The following is a 23931-nucleotide window of genomic DNA, read 5'->3' on the forward strand; positions in this document are numbered from 1 at the left end:
GGAGCTGCCTCGCCCTCAGGGAGCATCCCCCCAGGAGGAAGCACATGCCGGCCCATCACAGGGGCCCCTTCCCCACGTCACGCCCCTCATTCGAAGTTCCTTTTACTCGGAGTGGCGCCCACGAGAAGCTCTCTGCCCTGTGACGTGGTCACGTTTCGCCTCACATGCGGATGTGCCATTTCCCCCACGTGGGCTGGGAATCCCTCCTCCGGTGTGGTCACGCTCTGAACGGAGTGCTCGCCAGTCACATGCAAAGGCGTCGCCGTAGAGCGAGGGAGCGTGTGTCTGCGGGAGAGAAATCGCAGTGTTTGCAGAAGGTGCCACGTCTCTCAGAGCTTAACATGCACAGAGCCCGTGGCTGAGCACTCCCGCTCCGTGCAGACACACGCAGGGGTGTGCTGTGGCCGGATCCACGTCCCAGCGAAAGCGTCTGGTCAGCAGTTACAACTGCACAGGTAGTTGGGAACTTGTGTAAGGACGCACCCAGGTTCCCACCAGCATCTCTCTCTGCAGGGGAGATTGGAGAACCAAGTTGGGGGTGCTGAGTTTATTTAAAATGCTCCAATTTTGTGAAAGAAGAATGCATCAAAGTATTACTTGTGCTGCAGAAAGCTAACTATAACAGTGTCTTGAAATGACTTTTTTGTACCAGATGTTCCCAAATTCCCCAAAGAAAAGATCGAGCCCCTTGAAGTGGAGGAGGGAGACCCCCTGGTCCTGCCCTGCAACCCGCCCACGGGGCTGCCCCCGCTGCACATCTACTGGATGAATATCGGTGAGTGGGGGCTGCTTCGCCCATGCATGTCAGGTGGCACGCTGGAGCCGAGAGAAGAACTGATAGCAGGTTATCACTGTGGGGCCAAACACAGTTAGAAACCGCCCCCCTAGAGTTTGCTCCAGGTTTTAAATACACACTTCAGGGTGTCCGTGAAAACACTAGACAACCACCAAACAGATCCCTCAAGCTTGGCACACCTGAAGAGCGTGCAGGCCAGTGATAGGACGAGGAGCGTCTGGGAGGAGTTCCACCCTGTGTCCAACAACCTGCCTACCTTGGACAGCGCCCACTCACTCACCTTTCACAGCGCCCACTCACTCACCTTTCACAGCGCCCACTCACTCACCTTTCACAGCACCCACTCACTCACCTTTCACAGCACCCACTCACTCACCTTTCACGGCGCCCACTCACTCACCTTTCACGGCGCCCACTCACTCACCTTTCACAGCACCCACTCACCTTTCACAGCACCCACTCACTCACCTTTCACAGCACACACTCACCTTTCACAGCACCCACTCACTCACCTTTCACAGCACCCACTCACCTTTCACAGCACCCACTCACCTTTCACAGCACCCACTCACTCACCTTTCACAGCACCCACCCACTCACCTTTCACAGCACCCACCCACTCACCTTTCACAGCACCCACTCACTCACCTTTCACAGCACCCACTCACCTTTCACAGCACCCACTCACTCACCTTTCACAGCACCCACCCACTCACCTTTCACAGCACCCACTCACTCACCTTTCACAGCACCCACTCACCTTTCACAGCACCCACTCACTCACCTTTCACAGCACCCACCCACTCACCTTTCACAGCACCCACTCACTCACCTTTCACAGCACCCACTCACCTTTCACAGCACCCACTCACCTTTGGGACAACACCCATTCAGGGCCCAGCACAACCAGTATCTGCTGTGAGCATTGTATTTCTTTCTTTTTTTAAAAAAATATATTTTTATGGGTTTCAAAGAAGAAGGGAGAGAGAGAGAAACATCAATGACGAGAGAGAATCATTGATCGGCTGCCTCCTGCATGTTTCCTACTGGGGATCGAGCCCACAACCAGGACATGTGCCCTTTCCTGGAATTGAAAAGTGACCTCCTGGTTCCTAGGTCACTGCTCAACGACTGAGCCTCACTGGACAGTGTTATATTTCTGTTTTAGTAACGTTTCACCTGCCACATGCCGTGAAATAATGGAAAAGCCAAGAAGCTGAAAAAGGAAAAGAGAGATGAGATTATTTATAATCCTCACCTGAGGTAGGATTTTATTGATTTTAGAGAGAGAAAGGAAAGGAGAGGAAGAAGGAAGGGGAGAGAAAGAGAGAGGGAACCATCCATGTGAGAGTGAAATATCAATTGGTTGCCTCCCGCATGTGCCCCGATCAGGGATCAAACTTGCCACCTGGGCATATGTCCTGACCTGCAATCGAACCTGCAGTCGAACCTGCAACCTCTCGGTGCACGGGACGACGCCCCAACCCACTGAGAGCCACACCGGCCGGGGCAGGACTGTTGCCCCTTTAACGACAGGCATTCCTTTCCAGAACTGGAGCACATCCAGCAAGATGAGAGGGTGTACATGAGCCAGGAGGGGGACCTGTACTTTGCGAACGTGGAGGAGCACGACAGCCGGAACGACTATTGCTGCTTCGCGGCCTTCCCCAGGCTGAGGACCATTGTGCAGAAAATGCCGATGAAGCTGACAGTCAACAGTTGTGAGTCCAGACAACGTACCCTCCGTCGCGCATGCTGAACGCCAGCGTGTCTGTCATTTCATTCCGGCCGATGCCAGCGAGAGCCGGGTTGTTCAGTTCCGCTCCAGGGAGGTCCCCCGACAGGAGGCATCTGCCCCTGCAGCTGCCCGGCGCTGTCTCTGCCGCCAGAAACCCAAGCCAGTGGGCGCAGCAGTCAGGACATTCCAGGGTTTCCCAGCACCGTCGGGCTCTGCTTCCCAGGACAAGTCAGCAGGCTGGGAAGATGGCAGAGCCCAGCAGTCAAAGATAAAAGAGGAGCAATATTACAAATTTCTAAAAAAAAATTTTTTAATTGATTTCAGAGAGGAAGGGAGAGAGAGAGAGAAACATCAGTGGTGAGAAAGAATCATTCGTTGCCTGCCTCCTGCCTGGGCCCTATGGGGGATCGAGCCCGCAACCCAGGGAGGTGCCCTGCCTGGGAATCGAACCTGCAACCTCCTGGTTCAAGGGTTTGAAGCTCAACCACTGGGCCACACCGGCCGGGCACTATTACGATGTTATTCACATAATTTTTTCTGTCTTTCCGAAATTGACAAGGTTGTTTGAATTGCTTCCCTCCCCTACTCGGGTCTGGGTGCCCAAATGGGAAAGCATCGTCAGGGGAGAACATCGGCTCTGCTGGCGCCGGGTGGGCATGGCTGTCTGTTGTCTAGTTTGGTTGGTGACTTTCTCCGTCGTTACGTGTGGTGCGTGTTGCCAGGGCTCCGCTCGAGCGTCCTGGCAGCCTCCGCTCTCCTCCCTGAGCTGCCACTTGTGTCCTCCCACCTGGATCCACCTGTGACAGTTCAAGGTTAAGCTCTGCGTGAATGTCCCTCCCACTGTCTCCCTAAAGACGGTGCTCTAGTGAAGCGTGTGCTGCCCACGCTGTGCTTTTTCTCAGGAAGGAATGTGACTCCTCATTCTCTGTTGGCATCCACACCCACCATTGTGTTTGTGAGTTTTCTCTTCCATTTTCTCATTTCAGTAAAGCATGCTAATGACTCGGGTTCACCCACAGAGACCGGCTCCCAGGGTAAGTCGGTCGTGCGTGGCGTGTTGGCAGTGATTCTCAGCGTTGTAGCTCGTTGCCATCTCACAATTTGAGTTTTTCCTCTGATACCTTTGTGAGTTTATAAAAATACTAATATTCATGTTAAAGAAAATCCCTTAACATAGAGGTGTCTATTAAAACCCCCCGCCTTAAATATATTAGGGGTGAGCTAATTAAATGTTAGACCGAATAGAGCAGGCTAATTTTTAAGCTGATACTTTTGTGTGGCCCGCGAATGATGTGATAAATCTCCAAAGGCCCTTGGCCCCCCGCCCCTGGTTTAAATGAGAGACACAGGCACAGAGACACACAGAGTTATTGGATGGGGCGGGCACGACTCCAGTGTAGACCGTAGAATCAGACGTCCGAGAACTGGAGGGCTTCCGTCAGGAAATGAGCTCTCCTCTCTGCCGTGTTTGAATCCTGGGCCCGAAGGCCTGGCCAGGACAGACTTCCTCCTCCAGCCTCACTCCCCTCGCTCCCCGGGGGGTGCCCGGCCGGTGCAGGAAGGCATCTCGGTGCGAACACCCAGATGCGGGAGGGGTGTCTGTGTCCGTCCACCCCTCGCTCCCATAGAGGCATCGGGTTACGTCTGTTCTGAGAACAGTTTAGAGCAGCCGTGGGCAAACTACGGCCCACGGGCCGGATCCCCGGCTCGTTTGAAATGAATAAAACTAAAAAAAAAAAAGACCGTACCCTTTTATGTAGTGATGTTTACTTTGAATTTATATTAGTTCACACAAACACTCCATCCATGCTTTTGTTCTGGCCTCCGGTCCAGTTTAAGAACCCGTTGTGGCCCTCGAGTCGAAAAGTCTGCCCACCCCTGGTTTAGAGCCACAGGACAGTCATCCTCTGAGCCAGAGAAAAACGGGACACTGTTCTTTTCCCTCCAGCGAATTCCATCAAGCAGAGAAAGCCCGGCCTGCTGCTGCCCCCGGCGGCGAGGGGCCCCGAGTCCGCGGTCACCGTCCTCTGGGGGGACACCCTGGTGCTGGAGTGCTTCGCCGAAGGCCTGTGAGTACCTGCCCCGTCCGACCGTCCGTCAGCCCCGACCGTCTGCGCGCTGTGTAAGGAATGTGATGCCTATTGAGGCGCGCCTGCACACCCCGTTTTCGACTGTTGCCTTTTTTTACAAAGAACGAGTGAGCACATGTCTGGAGGGAGTAACTGTCCCTCCACCATCCAGACTTCAGGCTGGCGCTGGGACTGGTCTATAAGCCGCTCACTCCGTCAGTGTGGGAGTGAGGACGGGTGATGGTGACAGAAGCCCCCTTCGCTCAGTCAGCGGGTGCCACCCTGAGGGCCCAGCTGGAGCCGGCAGCGGTGGAGGCAGGGACAGGGCTTGGTCCCGGGCTGGCACTGTCCCTCCAGCTCCTCCTCAGGTTCCCTGTCAGGTTCCCAGGACCCCATCTGCCTCTCCTGTCCCCTGCTTCCCGCGGCACGAGGGGGCCCGTCCACATAAGTTAAGACAGTTTCACATGAGCCTAGAATTCCTTGGACTTTATCTGAAAAAAACGACAAAAACACACATTTCCAAATCCCCCAGGAAAGCGAGGGGTCCTTCACGTGGTCATATCTTTTCTCTCTCTTTTGTTTAATTCGCTTTGGGGCATGATCTCGGTTAATCGGATCATATAGGTTTCCGGTGTACGTTTCCATGGTACGTGATCTGTATGTGGCATTGCCCAAAGACCAGTCCGGTTCCGCCACCACCCACATTTTGGAATCGCTGCGTTTATTGAGTAACCTTCCTAAGTCCTCGCGAACAAGGCCCATCTTCTCTAACACATGGCCAGGCAATTGTTCTTCCTCCGGCCTCTTGTCTGTGCTGCCTGCCTCCCGCCAGCCTCCGTGGGAAGCAGGCCCCAGCACCCGGTTCCTTCCTCATCTGCGAGCTGAGGGCATGTCCCCCCCTCCCCGCCCCCCGTCGCTGGGCAGTGGTCAGTGGGCCAGGACGTGGAGTTTAGAAGTCGTGGTCACCCATAGCTCAGTGTACATTCCCAGTGAGTGGTTTTACATTACACGTCAGGGCCTGTTCCGGAAGCTGGTCCCTATTGTGTGAGAAGGTGGGCGCGTCAGGCCGGTGGGAACCACGTGGGAACCACCGCCCTGTGGTTTGGTGCCCGTGAGCCTGTGGTGGGAGAAGTCACATTCTTTCAGGATTCGTCACCGTGCCCCTTGGCCCTGTGGGCCCGGCGACCTTTCAGCCACCCTCCCTCCCTATTTCCCACAAAGGCCACAGTCTTCCTCCTGGGGTGGATGGTGGCGCACGGCTGCTTTCGAAACCATGGAGACGCTGCCCCGTGCTGTGGAGACATGCAGCCCAGGGAGGAATCTGCAGAAGGGACAGAAACCTGTCGTCCTGGGACCCGGGGCCCGGTGCACGGACTTCCCCTGACACGCACGGCCCTGCCTGCCGGTGCTGGGGTGTGTCCTGCTTCAGACGCAGGGGCCGCGCTGTGGGATCTGAGAGAGCTGCTCAGTTTTAAGCCACGCCCTCTGCAGTCACAGACCAGTCATCCCTGGACGCCCACCTGGTCTCCTGTGTCAGGCTCTGTGTCTCGCACACCACATGTCGGCTGGGTTTCTCCACGCCCCGGGGCAGGGGAGGGGGGGGAGCCTCGAGACCTGGAGTCCCCTCTCCTGTCTGTCTCCAGAATCTGAGCCACCTCGATGTTTAGCTTATTTCTGCACTTTTCAACCCAAGGAGCTGCTCCGAGCAGTCAAGGGATGGAGCGTCTCTGAACCAGAGGGCATGTAGGAGAAGTGTCCACGTGTGGGTAGTCATCATGAAACGGGAAATTCTGCAGGGACGCTGGCGCCCAGCCTGACACTGTCACCTTCTCTCATAATAAAGAGGTTAAACAATATACAGTGTCCCCTGAAAAGTATACACACTTTGAAGAGTTACATACCCCAATGGGTTAGATCTGAAAAGGAAGAAACAGCAATTGAGCTATCAGCTGTTACATGTGTATACGTTTTGGGGGGCACACCTTGTATTTTCCTTCAAGTCTTCCTCGCTCAAACGCTGTCAGTAGATCTTCCTTCAATTAAATAGAAAAGAGCAAAAAACAGTTTGGCGAGAATACAGCTGCCGGGATGCGGAGGTGAGGCTGCGCCCCTGAGAAAGGAGCTGCGCCATCATCGCCTGACGCTCACGCTCCTCTCCCTCTGTCCTTCCAGGGACGGGGTTTAGAGGATGGGACTAATTCCGAGGACGGGCAGAAGGGGAGGGCTGGCACTACCGAAGTCTGGGCTTGTGAGGGCTCCGGGCTGGGGGGGACTGTGGTCCCAGCAGCCTGTGACTTGGCGCCTCTCCATGTTGACAGATGGGGCGGGACACAGCCATTCGGAGACGCGGGCGAAGCACCTGTTAGGCCGTGAGCTCCAAGACCCCTGGTGAATGCACTCGTGCAGCCCCTGCGGGCCGCGTGCTCTCAGCCTGGCCTGTGTCGGCCGGGGGCTCAGGTCTGCAGCCAGCCCCGTGGCTGTCTCACCTGAGACATTGTCTGCAGCATCTCAGGGCTCCCCTCGGCCGGCCGCTGGGTCCTCCTTTATCTCGTGTTCAGACTCATACCAGGGCAGGGCTGGTATTTCTGGCCACTTCCAGTCGCCACAGGAGATTTCACACCTGACACCTCTCTTGCCCTATGTCTAGGCGTCCAGTTGTCCATCCTTCACTAGCCACCCCCACGGCCCAGCCCGTCCCTGCAGTGGGCCCTGTTCACAGGAGGGAGGGTGTGAGGAGGAGGCTGTGGGAGGAGGTGCTGAGGGCGGCGGCCTGAGCCAGCCCCCGCGTCCACCCTGGTGGTGCGGGCGGGTGTGGGCCCCGGGAATGCGAACGGACATCCCTCGGTGGGACTCTGAGGACACGCAGGAAAGCCACGCGATGAGGGGTGTGTCCGTGGGGTTCTTTACCTCTCATTTTGCCCATTTAGAGACATGTATCACCTCCTGATTGTTTTTCAGGCCAACGCCACAGGTCGGTTGGGAAAAAGTGGGTGGTGATTTACCAAAAGGAAGAGAAACGAAAGAGAATTACGGCAAGATGTTGAAGATAGAGAACGTCTCCTACGATGACAAAGGGAATTACCGCTGCACGGCCACCAACTTCCTGGGAGTGGCCACACACGATTTCCACGTCACGGTAGAAGGTACGTTCTCCGCCCCACGCGATTCACTTCTCTTCTGTGTAGCAGGAATGTGGCGCACCTACCCCTGTGCAGCAGGTGTGTCACGGCAGTAACTGACCCCCAGTGGGCTGCGGAGCGGGCTCTGGGTGCCACATCACTCACTGGTCTGTCACCACACAAACCACAGGGAGGGGACGGTCAGTCAGAGGCCACCGGGCCTCCCTCACTTAGTCCTTCAATCCGGCCTCCTGGCCTCAGGCTGTGAGAAAACACGTTTATATTAATATATGCGTGACGCTGCCCAAGGTCGGATCTCAGAGCAGTGAGCTCTGTGATGGGAGAAGGTCAGGAGGACTCCAGGAGAGCTCGGCCGCGTTTCCCGCCCCGTCATTAACTCGCCGTGTCCGCCACGAGTTCCCTCCACTTTCTGAACCTGCTTTCCCCCCTTGAGATGAGCGAGGCAGACATACTGTTGTCCCAGCTCTTTCCCGGGCACGTTTTTTCTGTCCGTATCCAGCGGATATTCTCTATGTTAGTGATGGGGAAAGAATAACAGACTCCAAGGCGGAAAGATGAATTCTCTACCCAAAGATGCAAACACACCTTGGTTATAATTAGATTCTCTCTCTGGAAACCCAAGCCTTCTGGTCAGCAGCGGGGTGGCTGCTGTGTGTGGTGGGATAGAAGTCATTGGGCAGTGAGGCCACCATTTAAAAAGGGCGCCCCAAATGTAGACACCGGGGCCCTGCCTGCTGGGGGAGGGGAGGCTCCCTCGTCACCTGGGAATTGATTGGCGCAGGCTTTCTCCCTGGGCGGGACCACACTGAGGTCCCCTGTTCATGGGTGGTGGTCTGTGCTGACCGAGCCCGTGGGATGATTCCGGGTTTTCACTGTGTCGCACTGTGTGGGCCTCATGATGAGGGGAACTGTCCCCTTCAGGGCTGCATTCAGGGGCTGGCTTTCTAGGGCTTCCACTTATGTTCCAATAAGTTTACCTTTCAAGCTTCAGTTTGCTCAAGGAGCCCCTAGGTCCAGCCCCCCCACCCCCAAACCCTGTTCCAGTTACTGCGGAAAAGGAAGAAGGAGACACAAGTTTGCCCTACACACAGGTGTTCGCCCCACGGCTTAGCCAGGCTGCTGTTTGGGGGGAACCCGTGTTCCCCAGGCCTCTCCCACAGGGTGACTGGCTGGGTGAGGAGGACCTGGACTCAGGGCTGGGAACATAACGTTCTTGTTCCCGCAGAACCAGACAGGAGAAGCCATTGCTGTGCACACACCAGGACACAGGCTGCAGCCTGGGACTTGGATCATCCAGAGAGGAGGCGTTTGAGAGGTGTCTGTTACCTGTGATCGTAGTCCTCCTGGGTGTTTCTATATGGCTTGGCTGTGCCGGGCAGCAGGGCTATTTTCTGGGACCCCCGCCTCGGCCCCCGCACCAGCACCGGGACCCTGCCTGGCCCATAGCTGCTGCTGGACCCGGAGCTGCTGACTCCTGCAAACCCCTCCAGATGGCGGGCTTGGCTGCGGGAGCTGCACATCTTAGCAATCTGGCTGTGGTTTCCCGACTGGAAGGCAAGCTTTCAAAAGAATTGCAAGGGATGCAAAAAAAAATAGAAAGGGAAGTCAAGGATGTAGAATAAATTATCCCCTTCGCCCTATGGCCTGGAGGACTGCAAAGGAATACAGGTTTCCTGCACAGACTGTCCCACCATTCATAAACCAGCCAGGAGCACTATTGAGATGCAAATCATGTTTTTATTGGGGACACTTAATCCTCTCCCCTTAATGAGACACCGCACATTGCCTCCGCTGTGTTTCTGCGGCTGCCCTTCACGAATTCACGGACCAGGGAGAAGGCAGGGGCCTCCAGGAGCCCTTCCCCTGTTTCAGTGTGGAAGCCGCATAAATACAACCCTCATGGGGCTCAGAGGCGGGCCAGCGCGCTTCGCTTTCATTCAACTTTCCTCTGCCTTCGCCTGCCTCCGGCTCTCCCTGCTTTTGTCTTTGGCGTAGAAACTCAAATTAAAGAACCACATGGGCCACATGGAGAGGGGAGGGCGGCCGTGAACTTTGAAATTCGAGTCCATCTGAAAGCCCCCTTGTGCCTCAGTGAAAGCAGGCCTTGTGTGCGGTTCCCCCACCCCCACGTGAGAGTCCTTCACCCCGGGACACAGCACACTCTGTGACGGAACCACCACAGTCTGAAGAGGGGGCAAGCTGCATTTTCACGCCCTGCGATCAGCAGAAGCGAAAGCAGCCGGGAAGCTGACTCGGCAAAACGATTCCTTCCAGGTTCCACCATGAAAATATTGCACGTGTAGCAAAGGAGACGGATCACGTACGCAAGGGAACACATGTAGACGTATGAATATATACACACATATTGTTATAGTCTCTAATATATATATATATATATATATATATATATATATATATATATATATACTGTTCATTATGTCAACATAAGAAGCGTCCAAACCTGTAGAGAATTTTTATGAGTTTATTTGAGCCAAACTGACGAGCGGCCGGGAAGGGAAGTCGCAGCGGAGGGAGCACGTGCTCCCGAGAAGGCAGGTCTGCAGCCTGTTCTATCCAGGACCGTCGTTCTATTCCATTATTGGAGCCTCAGTGCTCAACATCTGCACCTCAGTTCCCAGCAGCATCAGGCCCATTTGTCATCGTATTTTTAAATTTGCGATTATGACAACGTGAGTAACGTTTTGACATGCGTCGCGTCCCACCAGTTACCATGTTATATCTTAGGATGAAAGAATGGGATTCAATGATGGATTTCTCCCAGAATTTTCCATCTTAACGTTTCTCTCGCTTGAGCCTTTTTAAAAAAACTCTTTTCAACCAGATCTTGCCTTTCGAGAATAGAGTTGCAGGGTCTGATTTTGGAAAACATCCCTGCGGGCCCCCGGCCTCACCTCCACCTGCCCTGTCGCTGACGCCCTCAGACTCACCGTAGGTTCCTTAGCGAACCACATGTAAAAGGGAGATGGTGGGCAACAGGAAGTAGTGAACCTCACCCCCCCCATGACTGCCCCCATATTATGCCTTTTTCATGGGAATCTTTGGGGTCCATCATTTCAGTTCAACTCAGATTTGCTTGCCCTGTGTTTTTTTCCTCACTGTGCCCAGCCAGGGAGGCACAGGAAGAGTAACCTGGCCCATTAGGGACACGGTCTCGGGGCTCCCCCAGGACCCCAGTGGGTGGGTCTCGGTCTGGGCTGCGGGCAGGACAGTGTGGCCCGAGAGGATTCTGAGCCGGACCGACGAGGTCTTTCTCACAGCATGGCCAGGCCTGCCTGCCTGCCTCAGGCCCAGCTCACTTCTCCAGGAGAGACGGGGGTGAGAAGGTAAAAAGAAGGTCCAAGCAGTTTCCTACAGAGAGCTGTGCGGAAAGGCTAGGGTCAGGGTTAGCCACGATTCCCAGGGAATACCAGAACCTCCGAGGCAGCTGACAGGCGGGACCTCGGGTTTGGAAGAGGAGGGGACGTGGGTGCAGTGATAGGCGCGGCTCCTCCACGGTCCAAAGGGCAGAGTCAGAACGAATTAGAAAACCCACAGCGTTTGCTTTGGCCTCAATGCCGCTCACAGGGAGGTGGGTTCGCAGGTCCCAGGACGGGCAGGGCAGGAAGTGGGGCTTGTTTCCTGGGGACGCGCTCAGGGAGGGGACTTCTCAAAGCTCAGCCTCCGTCCCCAGGTGAGAGGGTTGGACACGGTGCCACCTCAGCCCCTTCAGCTCCCACGGGGACCGACATTCAGGCAGACACCAAAGAATCCATGAGAAGAGAAACAGAAATCCTGACTTGATTACGTGTGTAGATGTAGGGAAATGTCATCGTGACCAGACCTCCTTAATGTTGCTATTTTTATGGAGATATGATTGACATGTTTTGAGAGATGATTGACATGAATCCATTGCAAGTGTATGACGCCGTGACTGATGTTTGTGGGCATTGTGCTCTAATCACCCCGGTCACCCCAGTGACCTCCAGATCCATCCACAGTTACAGGGTCTTTCTTGTGATGAGGACCTTCGGGATCTTCTCTCTCAGCAGCTTTCAAACACACCGCCCCATGCTGATCATCACGGTCACCACGCTGTACGTCACCCCCGAGTCCCCTTCGCGGTGACGGGCCCTGAGAGCTTTCTGTGGGAAATGTGGTGATTCTCACGTTCATGGAGCTTTAACTCAAGTAGTTCATTTTAATGTGGTTTATGAGAAGACCAAAAAATAAAGTTACCAAAAGCATGCACACACACACACACACACACACACACACACAAGAACAAGCCCCTGCTCCTCAGTGAGGGATGTGCAGTGTGTAATGTGACGATTGCATTTTAAACTAAATATTTACAGGTTGTAGATCATGAACACGGATGTTTAATTTGGGGGTAAGAGTTACGTCCACCTCCGGGGCGACACACCGAAGCCCTTCTCTTCCTTGAACTTGCCAGGGTTAACTTGTATGTTTTTGGTTTTCCTCGCAAATCTATAGGCATTTTCTTTCCATCTAATCACCTTTTCCCTCCTTTGCTTTAAAACGATGGTTACGCGTTTTTCATTGTACGTAGCCATGCACTTTGAAGACTTTCCCTTTTTGACTAAAATGGAAAATCCAGTCGTTTGCGGGAGATAACCCAGCGACACTCGAAGGGAATGACCGCTGGCAGGGATGGTGCAGTTTTCTCCGAAACCAGGTTACCCAAACCATCCACACTTCCATCGAAATCTTTGATTTGCGCCTGACATGGTGATGTGCTTACGGTGACAAGCACCACAGTCGTGTTTGCACTAAAGAAACACGCCTGCTCCCGCCCTGAGCCTCCCCTTAGGATTACCGCCCGGAGCCTTCGGCACAGGGAGATGCAGATAACCGAAGTGTTTCTTTTCCTCATCGTTTCAAGGGCAAAAGCTAAACGCTGCCGATAGGCTCCCCTCCCTCTTACAAAAGGCTCCCTAGGAATGAATGCTGCCCAGGGCTTTCCTAGATGAGCGGGCAGGGACAGGTATGGATAGGAAGTGCTGCAAAGCCATTCATTCAGAGACACTGAAACGAAGGGCGGAATGTTCTGTTTCTTACTGTTGGCCAAGTTCAGCTCGCTGCTGCTCCTGGAAGCTAAGCTGCAGCCAGCACCACAGAGTGCCATCCGCCTTTCCTCCACGCTCTGCTGTTGAGATGGATGCGGGCAGCAAAATACCGAAATAGCAATTACAGATACCTGGTTTTAGTAGGTTGAATTTCTCATCCATGCTGACAGTCCAGATGAGAACACACATGCGCACCCACACATTCCTGCACACATGCACATACACGCATGTGCACCCACCTGAACACAAGCACGTATGCATACACATACACATGGACGCATACACAAGCGTGCCCACATGTGAATACACAAGCACATGTGCACACAGGCACACACATGCATCCTGACCTTACAGAACACTCAGCAAACATCCCTGAACCCCTGCTGTGTCTGCCACCTGCTGGTGTGCTTGGAAGAGAGGGCCTTGATGTTGGTGGACCCTCTGGTGTGGATAAATCTCTGAGGAGCCCGTGACTTTGTTCCCAGAGCCCCCTCGCTGGACGAAGAAACCCCAGAGTGGCGTGTATAGCACGGGGAGCAGCGGCATCCTGCTGTGCGAGGCGGAGGGCGAGCCCGAGCCCGTCATCCGGTGGCGAGTCAACGGCATCCCCATAGAGGGTAAGTGCCAACGAGCTGTGACGGGGGCGGAAGGCCATGAAAAGCCATGGAAGGCCATGCACAGAGGGCCATGCCCACCAGCGTGGCTCAGTGGTTGAGCATTGACCTATGAACAAGGAGGTTGCTTTTTGATTCCCGGTCAGGGTACATGCCTGGGTGTGGGCTCGATCCCCAGTAGGAGGTCTGCAGGAGGCAGCCCATCAATGATTCTCTCACACCATTAATGTTTCTCTCTCTCTCCCTCTTCCTTCCTCTCTGGAATCAATAAAAATCATATTTTAAAGAAAAGCAAAGAGGGCAGGAAGGGAGACAGAGGGAAGGTGTGGGGACAGGGCCAGTGTTGGAGGGTTGGCGCCAGGTGGGTGAACGTGGGCATTACGTTGGGCAGGATCAAGACCTGAATTTATAAGAGAAGTGACATCCAGGTCATAGCCGGATGGGCCTGCTAAAGGGAAAGGGGGCATTCCATCCTCGGGTGTGGCTGTGGAGAGGCGAGGAGCCTGAGGCAGTCGCTGTTTTGGCAATAAATACCGAACTGCAGAGGGGTCTGGGAACGAAACTCACAGCTGACATTGGGAAAGTCTAAAGAATCAGACGCAGTGGACAATCACTCACCCTCAACGGCTCTTAAAATATAAATGCTGTGTGACACGCGTGATGGACGGTGCATGAATGTTTTAGGTCCCGTGTTTCTCACACTGACACGCTAATCTCCTGCAGAAAATCCATTTGCCGGTGACGTTGTCTCCCCCGGGGAGGTCAGCTTCACGGACCTGCAGCCCAACCACACGGCCGTGTACCAGTGCGAGGCCTCCAACGCGCACGGCACCATCCTGGCCAACGCCAACGTCGACGTGGTCGGTGAGCGCCCCCCGCCCACAAGAAGGCCCTTCCCCGGCCGTGGTCCAGGGCACGGTGGTCAGGGCCACACACACCAGCTCGTTGAATCTTTCATACATAAAACATGGGCAGGCAGAGCCCTTCCATCTGACATGTGGGCGTCAGACTTTCTACTAAAGTTATACCTGCACAAGTGTGTTGATTTTGAGTAGCTTCTAACTCAAGAACAGGGACAGTAATATTCTGCTCTGTTCCATTCTCATAATATTCTCTGGCTGCATAAAGAGCATTTAGTTTGCACATGTTGTTTCTTTATTTTTAAAACTTACCATTATTGTTGAGAGTATTACAGGTGTCTCCTATGTCCCCCCAAATCTGAACGACAATGAGGTACCACCTCACACCTGCCAGAGTGGCTACCATCAATAAATCAACAAACAGCCAGTGCTGGCGAGGCTGTGGAGAAAGGGGAACCCCAGCACACAGCTGGTGGGAATGCAGGCTGGTGCAGCCGCTGTGGAAAGCAGTGTGGAGTTTCCTCAACGCATTAAAAATCAACGGCCATTTGACCCAGCGATCCCACTGTTGGGAATATATCCTAAGAAACCTGAAACAGTGATTCAAAAGCACGTGTGCACCCCTATGCTCATAGCGGCACAGTTTGCACTAGCCAGGTCTGCACATGTCATTTCTTACATGCACGTTTCAAACTGTTGACGTGGTTTTTCGAATAGATGTCCGTCCGCTGATAGAAACTGAGGATGAGGAGAGCTACGCCGCCGTGGCGGGGTCCAGCGCCTTCCTGCGCTGCGAGTTCTTCGCCTCGCCCCAGGCCATGGTGTCCTGGTAGGTGACCGCGTCCCGCACCCCTGAGAGAAGGTCAGCCGTGGGTCCGTCTTCCTTTCCTCCTCTGTCACATGACAGGTGCCCTGTTTCCGCATTGCCACCTGTACCCAGGCCTCAGGGGAGGTGGGGAAGCGCCCTAATCGCACCCTCCCTGGGAGCATGGACCAGCCTGGTGGGTTTGCTCACTCGGGGAGATTGGGGGACAGCAAAGAATCGGGGTGATTATGAAAATGAACTTAGAGTGTGTCCCACGCCGGGTGCCTCTAAGGTCCCGTGTCCTGAATTACTGCTGAGTGAGGTCATTTCTAGACAGTGATCGAGCCTGCGTTCATTCTAACCCTGCTGACAACTTCTCCAACGTGGGTGTGCATTTAACGTCACTCTGTTGCCGGTGTCATGAGTCCAGCCGTGTTGTTACATGGACCAGCATGCGTGTTGCCTCACTGGCCACACGCGGTGTTTCAGGGGTTCCCACGTCACTCCCGGCGTGCTGGGGGCTGAGACCAGACTGGGCGGAGCAGGGCCAGCGGTCTGGGTCAGAGCCTGTCTTTACCTAAAATTCGGGGATGTTGTTCATTGTGGATGTTTAGTGTATTGTTTCTGATCTTTTAAACTACTCCATTAACACATGACTGATCTTTAACACTGAGATTTGGGGCACCTCTTCCGTTTTGCCTGGGAGGCCCTGCTTCCCTGGCCTGACCCAGGCCCCGGCCCTTGCAGTCCGGTGGGGGCAGCGGTGTGTCCTGGGAAATTTCAGCCCACAGCCTGCGGCTGGGAAGTGTGCGGGCTGGGGCAGGGTGTGCATGGACGATGGTGAATGAGGGAAATGACTCGGGTTTGCAGGGCAGACAGAACCCAGGCCTACCGGACAGGAAGGACCCCGGACCTGTGACGTCTCCACTGACCAGTGGCCCCAGCACAGCAGGGGTTGTGGAGGTCATGGTCCCTCCATTCCCAGCCTCCCATCCAGGCCCCCGGGGAGACAGGGAAGTGCCCTAATTGCCACCCTCCCCTGGAGCATGGACCGGCCCTGTGGGTTCACCCTCAGAGAACATTCATTCAGCACCAAGGACAGCTGCAGGGCGGTATGACCAGCGGAGGAATAAAGGGGCCCCTGCAGGTGTGTTTCCGTGGTTGACATTGACCTATGAACCGGGAGGTCTCAGTTTGATTGCTGGTCAGGGCACATGCCGGGCTGCAGGCTGGATCCTCACTGTGGGGCGTGCAGGAGGCAGCTGATCAATGATTCTCTCTCATCATTGACGTTTCTCTCTCCTTATCCCTCACTCTCTCTCTAAAAATCAGTGAAAACATATTTTAAAAAATACAGCAGAAGCATGGGGCCCGGACCCAAGCTCCCCCGGGCACCGTCGTTGGGGCAGACACGACAGTCAGTCACCCATGGGGGGAAATGTGAGCCCCAGGGAGCGCTGCGTGAGGCCAGCGAGGCTCCCGTGGAAGGAAAAGCTCGCACAACCTCTGCTAGTGCCCGGGGCGCACAGCCACGCTGACCCACGCCCTCTGTCCACAGGCAGAAGGCGGACGCAGCCAGGCCTCTCGAAGGCCCACGGTACCACGTCCACGCGAACGGGACTCTGCAGATCCGCGAGGCCACCGTGGAGGACGCGGGCGCCTACTCCTGCTGGGTGGAGAACGCGCAGGGGAAGACCGCAGTCACGGCCAGTCTGGACATCCGCCGTGAGTCTGTTCTGTTTCCGCCTGGCGTGAGCTCTTAACGCGGGTCCCATGGGTCGCCATTTTCCCAAGTGAGGTGGGATGTAAGCAGCACGGGCCAGGGCAAGAAACTGAGTCTTTTTTTAAAACAAAACAAAAAACATGGAGGTCTTTGTTTGCTCGTACTCCTTGCTCGCTGAGCCCAGGACGCAGGGAAATCGCTAAGCTATTGATCACCCCTCCCACGTGAACCACGCCGTTGCCCAGGCCGGGTGGAAGCAGCCAGCACTGCGCTGTGTGTGATGCTGGGGTATCAGCGACAGGCTCTGCGGGGGGACCCACCGTCCCGCCGGCAGCTGTGGCTGGTGGAGCTGCAGCCCGGGGAGCGGGTGTGCCCTGCAGCCCTAACCCCCGTGTTTGTTCGGTGCCACAGATGCCACGAAGCTCCAGGTCTCCCCCAGGGACCCCCGCGTCCCCCGGTCGCACACACTGGAGCTGCACTGCGAGAGTGAGTGTGACCCGCACCTGAAGCCGAGTCTGAGGTTGACCTGGAGCAAAGGGGGCGCCGCCTTCGAGACCAACGGCACCGGGGACGGCAGGTGGGCGAGCGCGGGTGGCAGGAGCAGGTGTGAAAGGTCAACACTGGATCGGTAACCGGACAGCCAGTGGGTCCAGCTGCCTGTCACCGCTTGAGCCAATTCAGCAGAGACAGGCTTGAATAATTTTTGAGTGTTTATTCCAATCCTGCCAGGGAGGCTTGGGGAGTGCACGTGTGTGCCTCCATCCTGTGTACAGAGGGACAGAAAAAATGCAGACGAGTCCAACTGGTGTGGCTCAGTGGTTGAGCGTCGACCTATGAACCAGGAGGTCACGGTTCAATTTCCCGGTCAGGGCACATGCCCGGGGCATGCAGGAGGCAGTCGATTGAGGTTTCTCTCTCATCAATGTTTCTCTCTCATTGATGTTTCTCTCTCTCTCCATCTCCCTTCTTCTGTCTCTCTAAAAAAATAAATAAATAAGAAAAACATATGAAAGAAAAACAAAGAACATAAAAACCCCTCAGTTAGAGCAGTTTCTCTCCCCACAGGATGACATTTATATCAACTAACGAGCAAACTGCTGTGAACATATTTCAAATGTAATGAGACTTTACTTTTTAAGAAAATATTTGGATGCTTATGTTAACAGTACATAGATGTGGTAAAAGTTGTAATTCATCTTAACCGTTTTTCGTATAGTGATCTGATTACAAAGTGGCAAAAGTGGGAGGAATGATCAAAGCTCTGGGCAGAGGATGTAGGAAAAGAAGGGCTGGTCTGCCCCCTGCTGGTCGGATGAATCCCACAGTTTAGCTGCTGTCAGACTCCAGGGTGCAGCCTGCTCAGGGGTGGAGGGGGGGGAAATGGAAACTGAAATGGGTCAGAAACAGAGATTACCTGAGCCCATGGGGACGTGGGGCGCGTGGTCCGGGGCAGCCACAGCAGCTCCTTTGAAAGAAGCGGCCGGCTGATTCTGCGTGGAGTTCCTAACATACACCCCGTGAGAGTTACTCAGACGCGTGGCAGGTGTGAGACACGGACTCTCAGGCGCACCCAGCGGCACAGGGCCACACGGACCCCTCCTGTGTGGCTGGGCTTGGTCACTAAACACAACACAACACAACACAAAACAAAACTTCTCCCTTTGTGCTGGTGGATCTGCGTGTGCCTGAGCGATGCTTTTTACATCCAGTTTCCGACGGCGCGGCTCTCTAACCACGTTTGCATTGCGTGAAGTTGGCTTTGGTTTTCTTTACTCTTCCTCGAATGGTGTTCATTGAGGAATACATTTTTAAAAAAATATGTTTTTATTGATTTTAGAGAGAGAGGAAGGGAGGGAGAGAGAGATAGAAACACCAATGCTGAGAGAGAATCATCCATCAGCTGCCTCCTGCACGCCTCCTACTGGGGATCGAGCCCACAACCCAGGCATGTGCCCTGACAGGGAATCAGACCGTGACCTCCTGGTTCATGGGTTGACGCTCGACCACTGAGCCACGCCGGCCGGGCAGGAAAACATATTTTTGAAAGGATTGTGTTTATCATTCCTGCTCTTTTCTTCCTCACCCTGTGCTCCCTGTCCCCTGCAGGATCCTGATTGACGGAGCCCACCTGACCATCTCCAACCTCACCCTGGAGGACCAAGGCGTCTACACCTGCTCGGCTCACACAGCTCTCGACAGCGCTGCCAGCGAGACTCGCCTGACCGTGCTCGGTGAGCGGCTCGCTGAGGGAACCCCTCCGTTACGATGACATTCAGCCAGTGATTACCTGGGCCCCTGCACTTATGTTGTTAGTTTGGGTTTTTCAATTAAGTAGTAGCCTGGTTTCAAATACTTTCTCCTCATCTTCCCTTAAAGACTTGATGCTTCTTTCCTTTCCCTTGGCGCATACCCTTGCCAGGCGCAGTGGGGGGCAGGTGATGCTGTAGGGGGTGCTGGTGGGGGGATCAGGCACAGGCCTCAGCCCTGGGGGATCTCGGGAGGATCTTCCCACAGGGGGCAGCATGAGGACACTGCCTGTGACAGGGACCCGGAGGGGACGCGGCCCAGGGAGGAGGGAGGCTGGCCAGGTGCCTGGTGGGGGGTCGGCAAGCCAGGCCACCTGCTCTCTCCTCACCTTTACCTTTTGTTTTCAACCAGATGTTCCGGATCCCCCCGAGAACCTTCGCTTGTCGGAACGACAGAACAGGAGCGTGCGGCTGACGTGGGACGCCGGGGACAGCCATAACAGCAACATCAGTGGTAGGGGCGGCCGGGGACCCCTGCTACTTACCCTCCCGACAAAGCACGTCTCAAAGCCACGCCTGACACGGCTGGCGGGTTCTCCTGTAAAACCTTTGCTGCTTCTGCTGCTGTGTCTGAGTCTCCCCTAACCCACACACGCTCCTTTGCTGTTTCCCCAGGGTATGTCGTGGAGTTTGAGGGCAGCAGGGAGGAGCCGGGCCGGTGGGAGACGCTGGCGGACGTCAGGGGGGAGGAGACCACGGTGCTGCTGACTCTGGCGCCCTACGTGAGGTACCAGTTCAGGGTCATCGCCGCCAACGAAGTGGGCAGGAGCCGCCCCAGCAGGCCGAGCGAGCACCACGAAACGCCTCCCGCAGGTGGGTCTGCGCCCGGGTTTCCATCCAGCATTTCAGTCGGGCCCCGTTTGACTGCCTCTACAAAGAACTGCTAGAGTGGTCCAGGCTTTTAGACTTCAGATTTTTCCCAAGACAGAGCTGGAGAAGTTCTGTAAACTAACCACTCACCAGACGCTCCGATCACACTGTCTCGTTCAGAAGGATGTAAACGTCGGCCCCAGAGCAGGAGCCGGCGGGCAGGGATGTGAGCCAGCGTTCCTCTGAGTGACTTCTGGTAGCGGAACATCATGGTGCAAGCACATGCCGAGGGAGCTCAAGCTGGATTTCAGTGTATGGAGAGCAAGTCAGGGACTCCACTTCGTTTGTTTGTTTCTTTGTTTTTTGTTAATCCTCACCCGAGGGTATTTTTCCGTTGATTTTTAGAGAGAGTGGAAGGAAGGAGGAGCAGAGACAGAGAGAGAAACATCGAAGTGAGAGAGACACATTGGTTGCCTCCCGCATGTGCCCCAACCAGGGCCAAGAATCAAGCCTGCAACTGAAGTATGTGCCCTTCACCAGAATCGAACCTGGGACCCTTCAATCCGCCCGCCGGTGCTCCATCCACTGAGCCAAATTGGAAAAGCAGTTTTAAAATTAAGACACATGGAACTAAACCATCTGCTGCTCTCCAGGGAATAAGTATGACTTCAGGAACAGGACTTCGCTACTTTAAATAAAATACATGTTTTCAAGCTGCCTCATGGGAGGTAATGGATGAGCTAACTAAAATCATTGTGGTAATCATCTTGCAGTATATACATCCTAGAGGCCCAGTGCATGGATTCGTACACCAGTGGGGTCCCTCGGCCTGGCCTGCACCCTCTCGCAATCTGGGACCCTCCGGGGGATGTCGGATAGCCAGTTTTGGCCCGATCCCCGCAGGCCTGATCCAGACAGGAGGGAGCCCAATCTTGTGTGTTGAGCGTCTGTCCCCTGGTGGTCGGTGTGTGTCATAGCGACCGGTCATTCGGCCGTTCAGTCGCTTAGGCTTTTATATGTATAGATACGCATAAAATGTGTGTCCATATTTGAATATAGACTTATATCGTCAACTCATTACATTGCCCACCTTAAACTTACACAATGTTATATGTCAATTATATCTCAATAATGCTATCTTAAATCTTTTTAGGGACTGAGCTTGATAGGAATCAATAAGTATATCAGTTATTTAATATATTTATTTACAGGGGGACAATATGATGATTTGTCTATAGGCCATACAATGGGAAAAAAATGTTAATGCTTGTCATTTTCCAGCTCCAGACAAGAATCCACAGAACGTGAGGGTTCAAGCCTCTCAGCCCAAGGAAATGGTGATCAAGTGGGAGGTGTGTATTCTTTACCGTGTTTCTTTGTATGCTTTTTCTCTCTCAGCTCAGTTTGCTAAGAACAAGGATAGGACAGTATTTTCTAAGAAAAGGGAGATAAGCTATTTAGATTATACTATCATATTTTATGAGTACATTTTATTTGTTTGTGTTAAAGAACATTGGGATTTCAGTGTTGTGAAAAAGAGTTTTATGGCAGCAAATAATTTAAAGAAGGTTATTCGGGCTGGAACAAGACTCAAAACTTGGTGGAATTTCTTGATTTTTTAGAGAGAAGAAGGGAGAATGAGAGATAGAAACATTGATGAGAGAGAATCATTGGTTGGCTGCCTCCTACATGCCCCCTTACTAGGGATCGAGCCAGAAACCTGGGCATGTGGCCTGACCCGGAATGGAACCATGACCTCCTGGTTCATAGGTCAGTGCTCAACCACTGAGCCGCACTGGCAGGCTGGGTAGAGTTTCTTAGTTGATTCTTTCTTATGAAAAGTTAGACTTAACCCCAAGGATAGAAGCCAAGCCTCTAAACTGTGGGACTCTTGAGATGAGAGGAGGCGAGGGACTAACTTGCCAACTTCGCAGAGTGGCAGCAGTGCTCACCCCAGTTGCTAACGGAAGAGGGGGTGAGCTCTCCCCGGAGGGGACCGGCTGTGCAGCCTGTCTCACACCACACTGTCACCATCCCGAGTGCGTGTCCATGTCACTGACGTGTCCCGCCTCTGCTTTAGCCTCTCAAGTCCACGGAGCAGAACGGGCCGGGGCTGGAGTACAGAGTGGCCTGGAAGCCCCTGGGGGCCTCGGGGGAGTGGGAAGAGGAGACGGTCCGAGAGCACAGCCTCCGGGTGATGACGCCGGCCGTCTACGCCCCCTACGAGGTCCAGGTCCAAGCCCTCAACCACCTGGGCGCCGGCCCCCAGCCCCAGTCCGTGGTCCTCTACTCCGGGGAAGACTGTGAGTGACTCCTCGCACTCAGCCCCTTTCATTTCCGCAGGGAGCATGACGTTCCAGCGGCTTCTGCCTGCGGGGAGGGCTCCGGCTGCGGGAGGGGCTCAGGAACTGGACTGTGGTTCCACCTCAGGGTTGAGGCGGGGCATGTGATCGGTCGGTGCAGAGTGTAAGGACGTGTGAGGGAGGTTTTCATTCTCTGTAATCCCCGAGAAAGCTATTTCTATATTGAAAAGCAAAGACCTGCCGTCATCCCCACAGTGGGTTACCCAGCAGAACTGTCCTCGGTTTCCAGTCGCCTTTGCCCTCACATGTCAAGGACCTTGCTCCCAGCCCCCTGCCCAGCCCCTGCCCCGTGCCCCGCCTCCTGCCCCATGCCTTGCCCTCTGCCCTGCCTCCTGTTCCATGCCCACCTTGTGGACTGACACACCCCTTTGGGGTGAGAACCTCCTGGTTCCCTGGGAACCGGCTTCACAGAAGAGCTTTTCTGAGATTCCACCTCGTGAAAAATCAGCTTTTTTAAAAATACGTTTTTATTGATATCAGAGAGGAAGGGAGAGGGAGAGAGAGAAAGAGATAGAAACATCAGTGATGAGAGAGAACCATTGATCAGCCACCTTCTGCCGGTCCCCAGCTGGGGATCAAGCCTGCAACCCGGGCATGTGCCCCTACTTGGCATTGAACCATGACCTCCTGGTTCATAGATCGACAGTCAACCTCTGAGCCATGCTGTCCGGGTGAAAAATCAGCTTTGAATGTGTCCCAGTAGCCACGTTCGGGGCTATCGAGACCTGACCTCCCTCTCGTGCCCGCAGTCCCCGACGCGGCCCCGGTGATCCACGGCGTGGACGTGGTGAACAGCACGCTGGCGAAGGTGACCTGGTCCTCGGTGCCGAAGGACAGAGTGCACGGGCGTCTGAAAGGATACCAGGTTCCTCCCCGCTTCCTTCTCGTGCCAACTGCCTTTCCTGCACCCCAGCTGCTTCTGGAGGGACCCCAGAGCCCACGCCCACGCTGGCCGGCCAGCAGGGTGACGGGCTCCCGTTTCCATTGCAGATAAACTGGTGGAAGACGAAAAGCCTGGCGGACGGGCGATCGCTCCCCAAAGAGGTGAGCGTCCTGCGGTTCCCGGGCCAGAGGAGCTCGGGCATGCTGCCCGCGCTGGACGCCTTCAGCGAGTTCCACCTGACCGTCCTGGCCTTCAACGCCAAGGGCGCTGGTCCCGAGAGCGAGCCCTACATCTTCCAGACGCCGGAAGGAGGTGAGGGGTGGCCCTGGGGACTGTGCCCACGCAGGGTGGCCCCGGGGCTGAACCGACGGTAGCGAATCTGTGATCCACAAGTTCGCGTCTCGATTTCAGTGGAAAATGACAACGCGTGGGGCTGCGGGTTGTCGTTGTTAACTTTCCAAGTGTCTGTTCCTGTTTTCAGTACCCGAACAGCCAACCTTCCTCAAGGTCATCAAAGTGGACAAGGACACGGCCACCTTGGCCTGGGGGCCACCCAGGAAGCTGAACGGAAACCTCACTGGCTACCTGCTGCAGTACCAGATAAGTAGGTAGACATTGGAGCCGGATTCACCCCCCAGTCGGTGTGTCCGTGGTGTGTGGAGCGTTTGGCCCGCTCTGCCGAGGCCTCATGACCGTCCCGCAGGCGGCGAGCTCCATGGTGTGCGGGGCCTGTAGGA

The 23931-nt window shown here is 54.8% G+C and overlaps 1 protein-coding gene across 1 annotated transcript in view; it reads left to right on the forward strand.

Moving 5' to 3' along the window:
• The window catches only part of CHL1 (cell adhesion molecule L1 like), a 102569-nt gene that overhangs the window by 70585 nt on the left and 8053 nt on the right, over positions 1-23931 (forward strand). Inside the window, exons 5-23 of the mRNA XM_081106268.1 lie at positions 653-775; positions 2347-2517; positions 3521-3568; positions 4483-4603; positions 7562-7746; positions 8969-9058; positions 13316-13447; positions 14168-14308; positions 15022-15133; positions 16668-16834; positions 17244-17409; positions 18939-19063; positions 19491-19592; positions 19754-19951; positions 21230-21300; positions 22029-22251; positions 23061-23176; positions 23302-23506; positions 23676-23798. Of these exons, the coding sequence (XP_080962394.1) occupies positions 653-775; positions 2347-2517; positions 3521-3568; positions 4483-4603; positions 7562-7746; positions 8969-9058; positions 13316-13447; positions 14168-14308; positions 15022-15133; positions 16668-16834; positions 17244-17409; positions 18939-19063; positions 19491-19592; positions 19754-19951; positions 21230-21300; positions 22029-22251; positions 23061-23176; positions 23302-23506; positions 23676-23798 (2619 nt within the window). The remainder of the gene's footprint in view (positions 1-652; positions 776-2346; positions 2518-3520; positions 3569-4482; positions 4604-7561; positions 7747-8968; positions 9059-13315; positions 13448-14167; positions 14309-15021; positions 15134-16667; positions 16835-17243; positions 17410-18938; positions 19064-19490; positions 19593-19753; positions 19952-21229; positions 21301-22028; positions 22252-23060; positions 23177-23301; positions 23507-23675; positions 23799-23931) is intronic.

This window comes from Myotis nattereri (assembly GCF_964212035.1).
Source record: "Myotis nattereri genome assembly, chromosome: 14".
NCBI classification, from domain to species: Eukaryota; Metazoa; Chordata; class Mammalia; order Chiroptera; family Vespertilionidae; genus Myotis; species Myotis nattereri.